This window comes from Lampris incognitus, chromosome 5 (assembly GCF_029633865.1).
Source record: "Lampris incognitus isolate fLamInc1 chromosome 5, fLamInc1.hap2, whole genome shotgun sequence".
Taxonomy (NCBI): Eukaryota; Metazoa; Chordata; class Actinopteri; order Lampriformes; family Lampridae; genus Lampris; species Lampris incognitus.
The window spans coordinates 29,010,295-29,027,753 of NC_079215.1; the positions used below are offsets into that span (position 1 = coordinate 29,010,295).

The 17,459-nt window shown below is 43.9% G+C and overlaps 1 protein-coding gene across 1 annotated transcript in view; it reads right to left on the reverse strand.

The window, feature by feature from the left end:
• The window catches only part of ntn1a (netrin 1a), a 97,969-nt gene extending 81,619 nt beyond the window's left edge, over positions 1-16,350 (reverse strand). The window contains exon 1 of the mRNA XM_056280861.1: positions 15,336-16,350. Within this exon, the coding sequence (XP_056136836.1) occupies positions 15,336-16,350 (1,015 nt within the window). The remainder of the gene's footprint in view (positions 1-15,335) is intronic.
• Positions 16,351-17,459: the final 1,109 nt, after the last annotated feature.

Consider the following 17,459-nt stretch of genomic DNA (forward strand, 5'->3'; position numbering starts at 1 on the left):
GAGTCTCAAATGTGTGAACACATGCTGATGTTGTCTGGCTTGGGTTTTAATTAGTGTTAATCATCTGGTGCCCAGTCCAACCAAACCTTTCCATTACACACAAACACTCCTGCCTTTACTTAATCCCTGTCTCTCTCTGTCTCCATCTCTCTGTCCCTGTCTTCATCTCTCTGTCTCTCTGTTTTCATCTCTCTGTCTCTGTCTTTATCTCTCTGTCTCTGTCTTTATCTCTCTGTCTCCATCTCTCTCTGTCTCCATCTCTGTCTTTCTGTCTTCATCTCTCTGTCTCTCTTTCTCCATCTCTGTGTGTCTGTCTCCATCTCCATTTCTCTCTTTCTCCATCTCTGTGTCTCTGTCTCCATCTCTCTGTCACTATCTCCATCTGTGTGTGTGTCACCATCTCCATCTCGCCGTCTCTCTCTCTCTCTCTCTCTCTCTCTCTCTCTCTCTCTCTCTCTGTCCGCACATACTCACTCGCCCACTCACTCATTCACTCACTCACTCGTTCCATGGTTCTTGCCAAACCCACAGAGCCGAGATCCTTCCTGAGCTAGGACAAGCTTTCACTACCATAACAAGCCACCAATTAATTCATTAACAGATGTCGCCCCAGGCATCGAATAGCAGCATACATCCTGAACAGGATTACTGTTGCATAAACACCCCCTGGCAGACATCAGAGATTAAAAGTCACACTCAAACATACTTAAATTATCCCTCTTGCTCTTTTCCTTACTCTCTCCTTGTTTTACACACACACACACACACACACACACAATACACATGACACACATATACACCCATATACTCACATAGGTAATCAGTTAGCTGGCAGACAACTGAGACAGGGACAGGTATCAACAGAGACTGAGATGAGCTCAGCATCTTCTATCTGTCTGGCAGATGCTCTCCGTGCCTAATACCCCATAGCGGCAAGGTGTGGCTTTAAGTGTGGTGAGTGATGGCAAAGCAGTGTGTCTAATGTGTGGATGTGTGTGTGTGTATGTGTGTGTATTACCTACGTGTACATTTCTGTGTAAATATCCTTTAAGTGTGTGATTATTCAACACTAAGAGGTTCACTATTTTCACACTAAAGCTCGCAGCACTCAGCAAATGTTTGAGAGAAACCTTAATCACGGTTAATCCATGTTTACTTAAAAAGATATCATGTTCTACCCTTTGAGCACGTTACACACCAAGCCTTGCTGCTTAACTTACCTCTGTCAGGAACAATGCATTGTCGACAAAAAATAAAATAAAATTAGAAAAAGAAGCCAGCACCCTAAAGACCACTCATTTCAAGGACATACAATAAAAATAGTTCAAAAATTACATGTTAATGGGAGTCTGGGTGGTGTAGCGGTCTATTCCGTTGCCTACCAACAAGGGGATCGCTGGTTTGAATCCCTGTGTTACCTCTGGCTTGGTCGCGCGTCCCTACAGACAAAATTGGCCATGTCTGCGGGTGGGAAACCAGATGTGGGTATATGTCCTGGTCATTGCACAAGCGCCTCCTCTGGTTGGTCAGGGCACCTGTTGGGGAGGGGGGGTACTGGAGGGAATAACATGATCCTCCCACACACTACGTCCCCCTGGCGAAACTCCTCACGGTCAGGTGAAAAGAAGCGGCTGGCGACTCCACATGTATCGGAGGAGGCATGTGGTAGTGCGCAGCCCTCCCCGGATCGGCAGAGGGGGTGAAGCAGCGACCAGGACGGCTCGGAAGAGTGGGGTAATTGGCCAAGTACAATTGGGGAGAAAAATAAAACAAAATAAATTACATGCTATGTCCATGATTCTGACTCAGCAGAATATATGTCAGGCATGAAAACACAGTAAGGAGCCTGCCAGTTTGCTGGTTTTCTGAATGGAAGATGGCTCCTTTTTTTTTCTCTCTCTTCCAGAGGATTGATGTGTTGGAAAGCTACAAGAAAAGGACTGCGTCGATCTCATCAGCAGCCCAATTATCTCCAGCTGCACAATGGCACACCTTCAAACTGGATAACTGTGTTATACCATCACACACACACACACACACACACACACACACACACACACACACACACACACACACACACACACACACTGTATGGTCACAGCATTGAAGAGAACATCTGTGGCGTACCAACAAGCACCCAGGTGTGATAATAGTGAATAATGGTGATGATGACATTGGCTCAACGTTGCAACAAGCCAGCAGAATGTGAATGGCGTATTCAAGCTGCTGTGAGGCAGACACGAGGATGTGAGGGCAGGCAAGAAACCAGAAGAACTAAAGCTATTTTTTTTCTTTGGCTTCCTACCAAACCGCTTCTCACAAACAAGGCTGAGGTTCTATCTCTGGTACCAAATACACACACCCAAGCACAGAGAGGTGTGTGCATGCACAAAGGTGCACGTCTGCACATACACACACACACACACACACACACACGCACACACACACACACACACACACACACACACACACACACACACACACACACACACACACACACACACACACAGTCAATCTCTGTAAATGTGGACTGTGGGCTCAAACTGTGAGCAGGATCTGGGATGCATTATGTGTTTAGCCAAGGCAACGAAACAAAACCACCACCACAGAAACCCCAAAGAACCCTGATTTCAAAAAGGATGACACACACTATTAAATTTCAGAAAGTATTTTTGTGTTTTCTGTTGGTGGAACGCATTCCATCACCCCATGCAGACTGACCCACACTTGTCAGCGATTCTGTAATAAAATGTGTGTTAAAAATTATCTTTTTCCACCGAGAGTAATCGTGCACAGAGCAGAGTATGCTGTAACTGCAATGCATTAAACAGGAAGATTATAAATCAGATTTCACGTTTGGATTTATTCCGCATTTTTACGTATGAATGTGTCGGACATCAAAGGCAATCTCAAACCCCCTTCTTTCTCTCACACACTGACATACCCCCAAAAACCACACAAATACACAAACTTTCTAATTCTGTTTTTACCAGCCAATGACATTTTTCACCCAGTAAAAATATATATTTTTTTATATTCTTCTAAGGTTTGTCAAATTCTGTCATCTATTTGTAATTGTCCATGATAGCTTTTTTCTTAAATAGTAACGGCATGCTTAAATAGCTTTTGAGTGAAATTTGGAACTATGTGGCCTCATTTCAATGAAAGACATCAGTCTGGCATGAAATTTCAAAATTTCTGTGCAAATATGATAATATCTGCATTTCCTGTAATAAATCTGCCAAAACTGCACCCTTGGCTGGTTGAAGTCTGGTTTGAACCATTTCCATGCATTGCTGTCACTGCGTCCCTTGCACTGTATGGTTACTTAAACATGGCTGTATACGTTCAACCATGGTGGCCTAACTTCAAATGTATCTAATTAAGTTCAATCGTGGACAACTAACTTTAATCATGGCTAACTAAGCTCGAAAGTGGATAATTAACTTTAATCGTGGCTAAGTAAACTCAACCATGAATCAATAACTTCAACTAAGATCAACTGTGTCTGACTAAGTTCATATGTGGATGACTAAATTTAACCATGGCTGACTAAATCCAACATGAGATGACTAATCTCAAGCATGGCAGACTGTTCAACCACGCTTGATTAACCTGAACTATGTAGAGGAGGGACTTCTTAACCAAATTAGATATATCCATTGCAATTGTGCACCAAACACACACACACACGACTGTATAATGTACAGAACATTGGGGCAAACCAGCATCAGGATTTACGACAAGAAGCCGGCAACCTCACATTTCAACACATTCTTCCGGCCAGTCATACTGAATGTGTGAGGGGTTTTGAGAGGTTGTGAGGGGTTGTTCACTGAGTCGATGGCAGGCGACTGGCTAAATGAGACCCAGATGGCTTAGCACACCAGGCCAGCCTGCCCTGGCAGCCTTCAGGAATTAGCTGGTATTTCTGTTGTCTCTTACGTTAGGGTGGACGGACAGGTTTGCTCATCAGAGAATGTGTATAATTCATTGAAACTTCCGATCTTCTTTTATTTACCTATAATGTATGGATAGACATGCGTTATAGGTAAATAATGTGTGTGTGTGTGTGGGTGTGTGCCTCTTATTGATCTGCCAGCATATGCATTCTGTGCAGAAATATATCAGATATACATACACTAATTATAGATGCACAGATACACACACACACACGCACACACACACGCACACACACACACACACACGCGCACACACACACACACACACACACACACACACACAACCTATCACCAAGTACATGTTTTAATGGACATCCATGATAGAAGACGTAGACAATAATACATACCTTAATTGGCACGCAACATTTTATTTTGAATATTGCATATGCATATATAATGAGCAAATCGTATGATGACCAAGACATTACGCAAATACAGAGACTGTGTTCACAAACGTTAGCGAATGAAAACTGCATCATCGTCAGATGTCTGTTAAATGACAATTGGTTCATCTGGTTGATCTTGAATAGTGTGTCGATATAAGCTTTCAACTTTAGACCTAAATTCAGACTTCAAATGTTAGGGTCATCGCTGCTAAGCGTGGTTAAGGCTTCAAACCTGTAGCATAGGCAAAAATCACAGTGTAGGTGGGCAGAGAAAATAAGGTGAGCCTCGCCCGTCCAAGACTAATTATACTTAATAGGTTCGGAAACGCATACGTTAACCACAAGAGGCCATTACAACTACACTTGCCAGAATGCAACACAGTTTAATCATACAAACCTTATACATCATCAAAGGTAATGTTACAGGGGGCATCTGGGTAGCGTGTTGGTCTATTTCGTTGCCTAGCAACACGGGGATCACCAGTTCCAATCCCCGTATTACCGCCGGCTTGGTCAGGCATCTCTACAGGCATCTCTACAGGCACAATTGGCCATGTCTGCGGGTAGGAAACTGGATGTGGGTATGTGTCCTGATCACTGCACTAGTGCCTCCTCTGGTCAGTCGGGGAACCTGTTCAAGGGGGAGGGGGAACTAGGGGAAATAGCATGATCCTCCCATGCGCTACGTCCCCCTGGTGAAACTCCTCACTGTCGGGTGAAAAGAAGCAGCTGGTGACTCCACATGTATTGGAGGAGGCATGTGGTAGTCTGCAGCCCTCCCCGGCTCGGCAGAGGGGGTGGAGCAGCGACCGGGACGACTCAGAAGAGTGGGGTAATTGACCAGATACAATTGGGGAGAAAACCCCCAAAAAAAGGTAATGTTACAGGCACGAAGACGAACATTAACAGCATCGCATAGCCTGGCACAGCGGCCACATATTCACACACATAGCTGACAGATGCAACAGTACCATTAATCACGCATGTGGATAGAGGGACACCACCACCAATATGCTCAGTAACGTTAAAAATGACACTTGAACATAGCCTGGCACAGCGGTCACATAAACCACACACACACGCACACACACACACATCAGGGATCCAGACTAACTTTTTTCACCACTACCCCAGAACCAACCCAAAGTCATTGTAAATTCTAAATGTTGTCTTTTTACTTTGTTATTGTCATCTTATAGAGGTTATTTGCATAAAAACATACTATTTAATTGATTAGGAAATAAATGATTTTGTTTTTATTTAATAACTACCTTGATTAAAAATAATTCTTGACTTTAGTAGTTTTAATTATGTATTATAAGCTGCCTATAATTAGTGTTAGGCAGTTAAACGGGTTATAATTCCCTCTCTATCTATTTTATATTGCTGTGAAAACATCAACAAATTTCTCCTTCAAACAGCTGTGTTCATTCAAGTTTCTCGCCATAACCAAACTTTTACAAGAATATTTGAACACATCATGATAAGATAATAATTTACCTTCGCCCAATACTCATCTTTACTGAGCAGAGCTTGAACACATCATAAGGCTCCACTGAAAAAATGCACCTAGTCAGAAGGAGGAACAGATGGTCTCGGTAAGTGGAGAGGAAGCTAGAGAGATGGAAGTTGAGAATTTAGAATTTAGAAGCGGGAGAGCCTCAGAAAAGAAAAAGAAAGTAGATTCATCAACTCATAGTGAGAGTGAGCATGAAAAAAGAAACCTACAAGGTTGGAATGAAGAGTCGGGGTTTGAAAGAAGGTGCTGTATGTGAAGCTAAATCAGAAAAGCGCACTGTGGCAAGATGAATTAAAAATAAAGTGGGCCAAGTTAAACTGATCAGCATAAAGCGATCCGGCTTCACAGTCATCGAATGTAGTATGTCAAAGTCACAGATGGAAAAAGCCTTGAAAGTCGTTTTGTTGGGTGCTGAGTGGGAAATATACCTAGTGTCATGTTTTCCGCTCAGCAAGAAAGCTCCAATAAAAGGTGTCATTGCTGGCGTTTCACGCAAAGTGGACGCAAGGAGATTTAAAGAGCGCAAGGGGGTGACTGACAGCCACAGTATGAATAGGTTTGACAAAGTAATTAATGAAAAGACTAAATCTGTTATGATACATTTTGATTTGAGTATTTGCCTGATCGAGTGTTCTTGGACCATGTGTCATACCCAGTAAGGCAGTATGTTCCCAAACCTTTGCAGCGTAAAAATTGTTGGAAATTTGATCATAGTTTATTTGTATGTAAAAGTGATTTTACCACATGTGGTAAATGTGGGGGAATGAGCGTGAAGGAAACTGCGGAAAAGACCCAGAGTGTCTTCTTTGCAAAGGGAATCATGCAGCATGGGAGGCTAAATGTCCAAAGAGAATAAGGGAGGCAGAGGTAATCAGGGTTAGATCTAAGAAGAGAACTAATCATGAGGCCATAGGTAAGAAATATTATGTGAGACAAGATGCTAAGGGAGGAAAAATCAGGAAATATGCTGATTTTTGTTTTTGTGAGGATCAGTTGACGTTTTTGGCCTTTTTGGCAATGGTAATCAACTGTACTGCTGGAGTAAAAAGAAAATCTTGAGAGAATAGACATAACTGTAGATGCAGCAAGGAGGGTTCTGGGTGTTGTATACGTTTCTAGAGATTTGCATCAACTGTTGAGAGAGGCTTTTAGCCCCTCTCAGAAACCTGTGAAATAAAGAGGTTATAGCAGTGGGAAATGACTGGGAAGAACTTGATTTATTAATTAGTCATTGGAGATTTTAGTTTAAATTCAGTAGATGGCAGTAATAGAACATTTCAAATGCCAACCACCAACAAAGGAGAAGGAAGACAGAAGAAGAAAGGAGAAGGAGTCGGTGAGAAGTCAGTTACATGCTGGGATGGGCAACATGATCCAGAAAGGGCTGGTGTGGGTGCCGGTCTTTGTTCCAACCAAGCAGTTGCACACCTGATTTTATTAGCCAACCGATAGTCTTTGCTAAGGACCTTGATTTCTAGACTCAGGTGTGCAACTGCTTGGTTAAAACTGACTGAATTGGTTGGAACATTGAACCCTTAACTACTCCTGACAAGCTGGCTGGCACCTTGCATGGCAGCCTCTGCCATCAGTGTATGAATGAGTGAATGTGAGGCATACATTGTAAAGCGCTTTGAGTGGTCGGTAGACTAGAAAAGCACTATATAAAATACAGTCCATTTACCATCTGGAACAAAGACCTGCACCCACACCGGCCCTTTCTGGATGTTGGAGTCAGTGCTCATTTCAGTTTATTTGCTAAGCGATAGTTTAAAATAATAAAAATTTATATATAAAATCCTTTTCATCCCGGAGGTGTCCCAAGGAAGATCTCTGTTCGTCCTAAACACATTTTCTATCGACCGGACACTTAGTCTCGAGCCCTGACACACACAGCAACATCAGTATAAAATCCAGTTGTACATCCAACAAATAATGAAACAGGCAACTACAATCCTAAATTGTATATTAGCTTACTTTTGATGATTACGGCAGGAAACGACTGGGTTTGGTGTTGAACACTGAAATAAAGTATCGTCACTACTTGGGACTTGTTGAGGATGAGAAACCGGCGCAGGAGTAGGTGTCTGGGTTGAGAATGGTGGCTGAACTCGAGCTGAATTCTCTTCCTCCTGCTCCTCACACCTTTTTGTGGCAAACTTAAGCAAACTGCTTTGCCTCTTTGGTGGAGTGTATTTCCACGAGTTGCACATTGTTGTGCTGTTGTGGATGTTTCAGGAGGTTTGAGGTCATGTTTTTTGCAGTGGAAAGTCTTAATACCTGCACACAATTTAAATTTGACAACGATGTTCTTTCATCTTTACTACCAACAAAATCAAAATAATGGGAATATTTCCAGCCGCTAAATGTAAGCGTTTCCATCTTCCAAGCTAGCTTGCTTGGTGTGCACCATGGATTGATTATAGTAGAAGTACTTTATTACATCCGTGGTGTGCACGCACAATGATTACGAAAATGAATGCGGGATTGGCTTGTTCGATTTCAGTGGGGAGGGGGGGTGACAAGAAAAGTAAAGTTGGACTGGATTGTTCGACTTCAGTTGGAAGGTGACAACAAAAGTAAGGATTCAACATGTTGCTTTTTTTGTAACTAATACTTAAATTGTATTAGCAATTTGTTACACTAGTTAGTGGAGGAAAAATCATTACTGTACTGCCTAACACTGGAAACGAGACAAGAATGGTAATATAACATACTGTAGCGTTCACCGCTATAAAGATCACACTTACAACCCAACGACATCTTTATTTTCGGCTGTTGTCTGCCACAGCCATGCCGTTCAGACCGCCATTAACTCAACAACTCACCGGTCGTCTCTCCCCACTCACGAAAAACAATGTAACCAGCGGGCTGGGCTGGGCCGGGCCCGGCCACCCCCCCCCCCCCGGCTACCCCCCCCCGGCTCCACCAATCACAGGCTCCACCAATCACACTGACCGACATAAAATGCGTTCCTGTGATTGGCAGAGAGCAGGGCGATGAGAGACTGACTCCGCTAATCAGCACTCCCAACAGTACAGGGTCGCTACAATACAGTATAGCATTCAAATCCAGATAGCTCCTCCTCATAACTACTGACGCTAACAAAGGCTGTGTGTGGAATTGCCAAACTAGTTACATCTACTAAGCAAATTTGTCGACACAACATCCCACCAGTCACTCAAAGATGTCTCATTGAATATTTAACAGGTACTGGGGCCGGCCCAGTAAGAGGTTCACAAGCCGAGAGTTGATTGTCTGGATTTATTTTTGCAGTGGTTTACAAAAAAGGAAATAAACACTGATGAGGAATCTGGGAAAGAGTGTCTCTTTTTAAAAGAGAACATTCCCCTATGTTTGAACTATCAACTGCAGGCCTGCATAACATTGTGTGTGTTTGTGTGTGTGTGTGTGTGTGTGTGTGTGTGTGTGTGTGTGTGTGTGTGTGTGTGTGTGTGTGTGTTTAAGCATACATAAAGTGAGCACATGCCAAGAGAGATGGGTGCAAGTTGAAAGCCAGACTGAAGGAGGGTGGGAAGCCTCAAAGGCAGCACAAAGGGCAGAAATACTGTCATTCCACAATCCCACCTCTTTCTCTTTTTGTTTGCCCTGCCTAGGTCTGACAATGCATCCCACCAATGACGCTGCCGGCAACTTTGAAGATGAAGGATCCCGGTTAATAAAGGTGCTTGGTAAGCTGCTCAAAACATTAACCAGACCCTTGTCTCTGTGAGAGGTAACCACCGCAAGGAAACATGACAGACAGCTGGGAGAGATTTGAGAAGAGGCCTGTGAAACATCCCTTTTGTCCAACTGACCTGAGCCATTTAAACTGAGCTCAAGTTTAATCCAAAACGTACAAATGAAAATGGAGAGATGTAAAAAAAAATCATTGATGAGACGATACATATCCGAGTGGATTCGGCTCTCCACTTTGCAGAGTTGATCATTTGATTTTCATTTCCGCCGTGCAAGGCGTCATCGCAAATACACACAAGCAATAAGGATAATTTTCGATTTATTCTCCTCAGTAAAACAGGAACTCTTAGCAGTTGTTCCAGGTGGTAATTTTCAATTACCTCTGACTGAGTGAGCGACTCACTGTTATCGTTTCCAGTCAGAAAGCCAACCAAATATTCATTCACAAAGACTATGAAGAAAACCCTCAAGAGCCATTTTCCCCCAATACAAATAGTTATGCCACTTAAGTCCAATTATCTTAATAGGTATCAAATCAAGCGTGACAAGCCTCCTCAGCCCACATGTCTTGCTGCTGTCAATCTAATGCCTTGAACTAGCACCTGGGATTATTCTAGAGCAATGTACACTTCCCACAACAGTAACCAGGCGAGACAAACCGCAGGTCTGTTCAAATTATCCAAGCGATACTGCGGTTTAGGAGACGGAGAGAAAGACACAGGAAGATGACGAGAGAATCAGAGAGAGAATGGCTGCCCATCTCCTTCCTAACAGAGCTACAGAAAAAGAGCCACTATGAGAAGATGCACAGACAGGAGGTTTGGAAGAGGGTTGAAAACAACAAGCTGGAAATCTCTGCCAAGTCACTGATATGCTATTGCTATGCCAACAGATTTCTGGTATTCTGCTATTGGAAGAAAGGAAGGGGGGGGAAAAACGTCCCATCAGACTTTACATACCCATTTACTCACTAGCCAATAACGGTACTGCGCCACAGGCCATGGAAATGTCACTTTAATGTGCCTTTATTTTCCTGTTTCTCTCTCTCTCTCCCACTTTTTCTTCATACTCCCCCTCAGTCCCTTGCGTCCGTCTCCTCCATTTTCACGATTGTTGTCCCCCTCCAGCACTAACCCCTGCCTCTCTCTGACAGGCTATTCACCCTCCAGCAAGCCTCCAAACTGTCTCTCTAATCTTCCTGAATTATTCAAGACACTTTTGCCTCCCTTTCTTTACACCTGGCGCACTACAAGGCTTCAGCGAGAACCTAGACCGGGGTGATATTTGTTATAGGAGAGAAGAAGAAAAAAAAACACACAGCATTTGTGGTAATTTAAGTTAAAATTTAAGTTGAATTTTCCTCCCGAGGAAGTGTTTGCAGTTGTTGTTTTTTTCTCTCTCACTGTGATTAGCTGACAAGATGTCACCTTCACTCACTAAAGTTTCTCTCTGAGATGGATAGGACCTTTTTTTGGGGGGGGGCTTAACAATGGCAACGATTTGAATGGGGATCTTGCAAGAGCCTTCTGAGAAAACGTGTCTTTGTTCCTCAAGTGTTTGACAGCTCAGCTGAACTCATCTGAAATCTCCTGAGCTGCAGTTTATGGGGGAATCAATAGGCCAAATGGATTGAGAGATATGCTGAGGAACACATGAAAGACTTTTAAGATCCTAATGCGAATAATCAGCAAAGTGCACCTCAAGAGGAAACATGTTAACTTGTTTGTTAAGGTGCACTGTTGTTTTTTTGTGTGTGAGATTAGCCCCATGAAATGATCTTTATTGTACATGAAAATGTGCCACGTTTTCCAGTAACTATCTTTATGGGGATAGAGTCCACTGAAGTTGGTAAGTGTGGGCATCTGGTGCAGGTTGCAACAAGACATCGTTAGGTTGTCGTGTGACCGCTCGGTCATAGCACCGGCAACTGACTTGCACTAAATCACACACCCATCTACTGTTCCTTGTCTTCTTGTTCCCCGCATCTCAAAACATGGGTGTGGGATACGTGCTTTCTTTTCCTCTTTAAGATGTAGTGTTTAGTTTTAGTAGGGGGTGATCCCTGCACCCTGCATACCCCCATCTGAAGACACATGCGTACATTTCCAGAGCCTGTGTGACGGTGCGGCTGGCTTTGCCAAAACACAGACCTAATAAATGTATCACCAGTGGGTCTTACTTGTTGACAACATGACGAATGCAGTGAGAGATGGTTGTTTTGTGGTGTCAGTGCGAAACTGATATTGTATCCCTGCCGGTCCTGAGAAAGTGTCAAGAATATTGGCTGAAGGAAACAATTCATTTCTGCAGCAGTGAAAGGGTTGTGACTAAATAGTTCTGCTTGCTATTCCAGCAGGGTATGTATGCGTCACCGGAGATGGGAGACTCAAGTCAGGTTTACGGCTCTGGAAAGTACACCTCGAAGCTCAGGGCGGGTTTGGTGTGGGTGTGTGTGTGTGTGTGTGTGTGTGTGTTGGGGGATTTAAAGGTTGCAGGTAAGAGTAGCAAAACCTCCCCCTAACGTCCAGTTTGACAGGTTGATTTTGCCCTACTATTGTCTATCGATCAAGACCTGGCCATACTCTGGGGAGATTAATACGTTTTTTTATTTCCATTGTGTGTGTCCTGTGGCTTGACCACATCTCTCCTTGGTAATGGCTGCATGTAACATTCGCCATTGACAAATTAAGGCTCATTCTATTACTAACCTTGTAAATTTCTCTTAATAACGGCATAGAAGTAAGGATGTTGGGCGGGAAGTGAAAGAAAGATTGACAGCTTTATAAAGATAATTAATATCTATAATCTATTTGAAAGCTGAAAATTGGTAAAGAATTAGAAAATTTTATCACATTGCAGCGCCAAAGTATAACTGAAATAGCTATAACTGGCAAATGAAGCGAAAGAAGACCCCAGTCTCAGCTGTGGCATCATCACTTGCTTTCAATTCTAGAGCACATTCTTTTGTAGGTGGTACAGTCAACCAGTGCATACACATTTCCACCAAGCTTTGTCTGTCGATCTAACAACACACTCCCTTCTGCCAGGGAAAATGTCAATGAGCTTTAGAAATGGACAAAACCAGCAAACACAAACCTTTTAAACAGCTGCTGTGTGTCAAAAGAGCTGACATATGCCATGGATGACTGTCAAACAATATAGAGCCTCTCTTTCCCTGCAGGCCTACTGCGGAGTGGAAAATACAGACATGGCGGGAATTTGAGTTGGTTGGCGCATTACTGCATGTCGACTGCGTCTACCTGTTATTGTGAAGACTCCCGATGAGATTAACCCATAGAAGCTGAATGAGTCGAACGGACATTCCCATGCAAATCAACACATCAGGATGGCCACAGCGGCAGCCATTTTTATTTAAACCGCTGCCATTGCAAAGAACTGTGTGACCGCTGTAGCGGACTAACTTCCGTATAAGCGTCCGGAGAAACCGATTTACGGCAAGTCGCGCACTTTTCTTTTTTTTATGTCGCGGAATCGCCGAGGTGAGTTTTTGCAGTAACGCCCAAACGAGCAGTGGAGTAGTACGAACACTGACGTGTGTTGTCACCGTAACCATTAACAACTTTCGCCATTTTCCTTTGAACTACTCAAATGACCACGGCGAACAGTTCAATGTCCGTTCTGCTGTCATTCAATTTCTTTGGATTAAACAGTCAGTCTCTATCATCGACAGCTCTCTACTGACCTCCGACTCATCTTCCTCCCTCTACATTCACTCCTACCATCACATCATTACCAGGACCAGTGTTAAATGAATCAAGCAGCTTTCAATTCCAATTTTCTGCAATCTTCGGATGTTGACAATTCTGATAAATCATCATTTTCAACTTTTGTAAAAAAAAACTTTTTTTTAATAAAGACAGCTAGTGCAATGCAGTTTGAGTCCAAACTAACACACGCAGCCTTTTCTGCAGACCTTTGCGTAGACTTACAAAATGCAGGAAAACGATCGAGCATCAAGAAAATTTCTGAAGAGGTGAATGTCTTTTGAACGCGTTCAAACAAAATATATTATAACAATTTCAGTCTAATCTAACCAGAATATTACGCCTACTTTTGAAACAGCAAAATAAATATATGAGAATATGTTGCTATACTTCAACAAACGGCTTTTTTTCCCATTTCCCCACCAACGTTCAGGCTTCCCTCCTCAAGTGTGTCTCAGGTCACATCTCACGTCACCTTATCTTTACAATGTGTGCCACTTTGAAACCAGCATGCCTGCGAGGTGATCCAGTGAAATCAGACAAAGGCTTCTGAGCCCTGAGCCCTGCGCCCTCGGACGTGATCCTGGTAATCTACTGTAGGCTATATCTCTGCACCAGGACATAATAAAACACTTAATACTGAAACTACTGTAGCTTTGATCCCTGCTTTGCTACTTGTCGGAAGCTGATTAAGCAGCCTGGCTCTTGAACTGAATAGGGGGGGGGGAGAGAGAGGGAGGGGGGAGAGAGAGAGAGAGAGAGAGAGAGAGAGAGAGAGAGAGAGAGAGAGAGAGAGAGAGAGAGAGAGAGAGAGAGAGAGAGAGAGAGAGAGAGAGAGTTTATAGATTTATTATCTACCCTGGCTTATTTTTTAATTTAGCACATAGATATAAAAAACGCAGATATTAAGACATCTATTGCCATTTTATCAAGATTGTTTTGGAATCTTGCTGAGCTTCTGAAATCCAGTGGGCTGACAGGCAGACCTTAACACATAATAGCCTATCTCCTTTATTATGATGGTAGGCATATTGAAATATTCGCACTGCTTTTATTGTTGCCAATATGCTTCAAAAATCAACTAGTAGTTATATATTGCATTCAGCCTGCAGCTGGAGACAAATTTAGAGAGAAAAAATAAGCATATTGTGGCTTAAAGTTCATAATAATAATAATAATAATAATAATAATAATAATGATAACAACTTATCTGACAAATCGTTTTACCAGTCGGCCAGTTAACTCTGGTGTGGAAAAATAATTATGTAAAAAAGGGAAATCTGCATTCAATTAGGCCTTCAACCGCGGTGGGCTTGTTGCACAGCTCTTGAAACAAATGAAAGAGTGCAGCTGTACTGCAGCGGTGCAGCAGAGCCGCGAGAGCGTCGCTGTGAGTGATTAGGCGCAGTGGTCCCTTTTGAGGTGGTTTCAGAGCCTCGATTTGAGGCTTGGCCTAATGCGGGCTAAATGGACTCGTGGCTTTCAAATTACAAATTCATGCTGCATGTGACTTAAGCAAAAAAAAAAAGATTTTACGCTTGTGGACAACCGCCATAATAAAATGAAAATTGGGCCTCGCTGGCTGCGGTTTTGGTCCGAGACCAACGTTGTTCATCTCCGGGTTTTTAATGAAATTTGGGTTCAGTCGCAGATTAACACCTAACGAAATTAAATTAGAACAACGCCCCGATAACAAAAATTACTTTGATAATAACTTTCTAAATCAAAATTTGTACTCTATTTTATTTCTTAATTTTGAAACACTAAATGAATCTGGATTCAGCAAACAATGCCAAATTCCCAGCTGTGCGCAGGCTCTTCTCCCATCCCCCCCCCCTAAGAAATATTCTTCAAACACTCATTTGCATGCAAAATCTCACCAGTCCTCCTATGCACGACACAAACATACCCAAAACCTCAAAAGCGCTCTCTTACGTAGAAGGCAGTGCTACTGGAAGTGAAGACCAGACTAAAACGGATGGATGGAGTGCGTAAAACAGTGCTATATCAATATTTACACGTATTTATATTCACAATATGAACTCACCGACGCATTCGTTGGCCTCCCTGGCCGTCGCTCGCTGCCACGGCCGGTCATAGTGGAAAGGTTTGCACCTGTCGCACTCCGGCCCCGCCGTGTTGTGTTTGCACTCACAGACCAGACTCCCGTCCCGGTCCTTGACGCACCGCGACGCGTGCCCGTTGCATTTGCACCTGCCTCCGACTTGCAGGTCCGACACGGCGTAGAAGTACGAGTCCCTCGCCAGCTCCGAGTCGTCCTCGTTCTCGTCGCCGAAAGTGTGCAGCCGGCTGAACGTGACCTTGACGTCGGTGGCCGTGACCCAGTCCTGCAACACCGGCGAGTTGTCGAAGTCGTGCGCTGAGGGTCTGCCGTCCAGGGTGCTGAAGGCGATGAGACCCCCGGAGAGAGGGTGCATGTCCGTGTGGGAGTCCGTGCAAATGGCCTCTTGCTCGTTCTGCTTGGTGATGGTGGCCCTGTTGGGCTTGTTGTACATCTTCCGGCACTGCGTCGAGTAAAACTGGAACGGCACCCACGTCTTGCCGTAGTCCATCGACTTGAAAATGGCCATGGATTCGGGTCGGGGTGAGCAGAACTGCAGGCTCACGTAGGTCACCTCGAATTTCTTGCCCAGAGAGAGCGTCATGGTAACATTTTGCGGAAACTGAACGAAGTTCTCCGACTGCCAGCAGGTGAGGTTGTGCGGGTTGTTGAGGTCCGTCAAATAAGCCGGCGGGTGATACTTTCTCGGGTCCGAGGCGTCGCACGTGTGGCAGTTCCTGTTTCTCTCGTCGCCCTTCTCCGTCACCACGCAGTACCGGCTGGCCGCTTTGCCGCAGGTGCTGGAAACACGCACCTCCTTCCCGAAAGCGGAGTTGACAAAGTCGGGGATGCACCGTCTCGGGTTACCGTTCTCGTCGTAACACGGGTCCGGGGGAGACGTCTGCGCGGCGAACATGCTCATCCCGTATCCGGCCAGCACACTTTGGCATGTCAGGGACACCGTCGCCACAACGACCGCAAAGTCCGAAATCCTCGTCATGGTATATGGGTTAGGCTTCAGCCCCGCTCGCCCGCTCCTCGGTGCCGCTGTGCGCTAATGGGGCAGAGAGAATCGGGATGAAGTTTTGTGGATAACACGCTGCGCTAAACTGGAGATAATACAAGCCTAGCTAACATCACCGGAGCATCTGGTTTGATTTCGACATTGAGACATTTCGACAACATTTCAAGGATGGCCGGCCACCCAACCAAACCCCCCCCCCAAAAAAAATGGGGCAACGCGTGCTAATTGAAACCTATAATTCCAAAAAATGTACTCAATAAATAAATAGTAGGCTAACCAAAAGGTTGATTTATAATATTTCCCCTATTCACCTGGTGAATTACATCGGGTTTAAAAAGAGCCCAAAAAGGGCACTCACTAGCCCAGAAGAGAGGTACATTTTTTTTGATTACAAATGTAAAAAAAAAAGAAAAAAAGTTGTTAAAATACCAGTGGTATACTTTCTCTACCGGACGCCGTACTCACAGGTCGTCTTGTTTTTTGTTTGTTTCTTGAATCCTCTGCGCAGTACTACACAGACTGAATACAAGGGTCGTCAGTATCCTGAAGGCAGTTTCCCTCCTCTTGTCTGTATTTCTCATTCACCCAGTCTCTCTCTCTCTCTCTCTCTCTCTCTCTCTCTCTCTCTCTCTCTCTCTCTCTCTCTCTCTCTCTCTCTCTCTCTCTCTCTCTCTCTCTCTCTCTCTCTCTCTCTCTCTAGTGTATAAAAGCGCACTGTCTTGCCCAAGAAAGTGGAGATTTCAGAATAGGCTGTCTGGGTCCTGCTCATCTTGAAGGGCTGACACCAAAGGGAGTGAACAACGACATCCACTGGTAGCTTATCAATAGGGAGATGAGATCTAAAAAAAAAAACTAAAAAAAAAACAAAACGACAGAGAAAATGGTTTAAACCCACATCCTATCGAAGCTCGAATAAGCGTGACACACCTTACTTTCCAACACAATGACTCTGAAAGGGGCAGATAATAGGAAACGCTATTCTTGGAAGGACCATCAATCGCAACAAGAGCTTGCCCAAAAAGTTTGGTTTTATGTCAAAGTATTTATTTTCATCATTTCCCTGTACTGAACTGTAGTATTGTTGT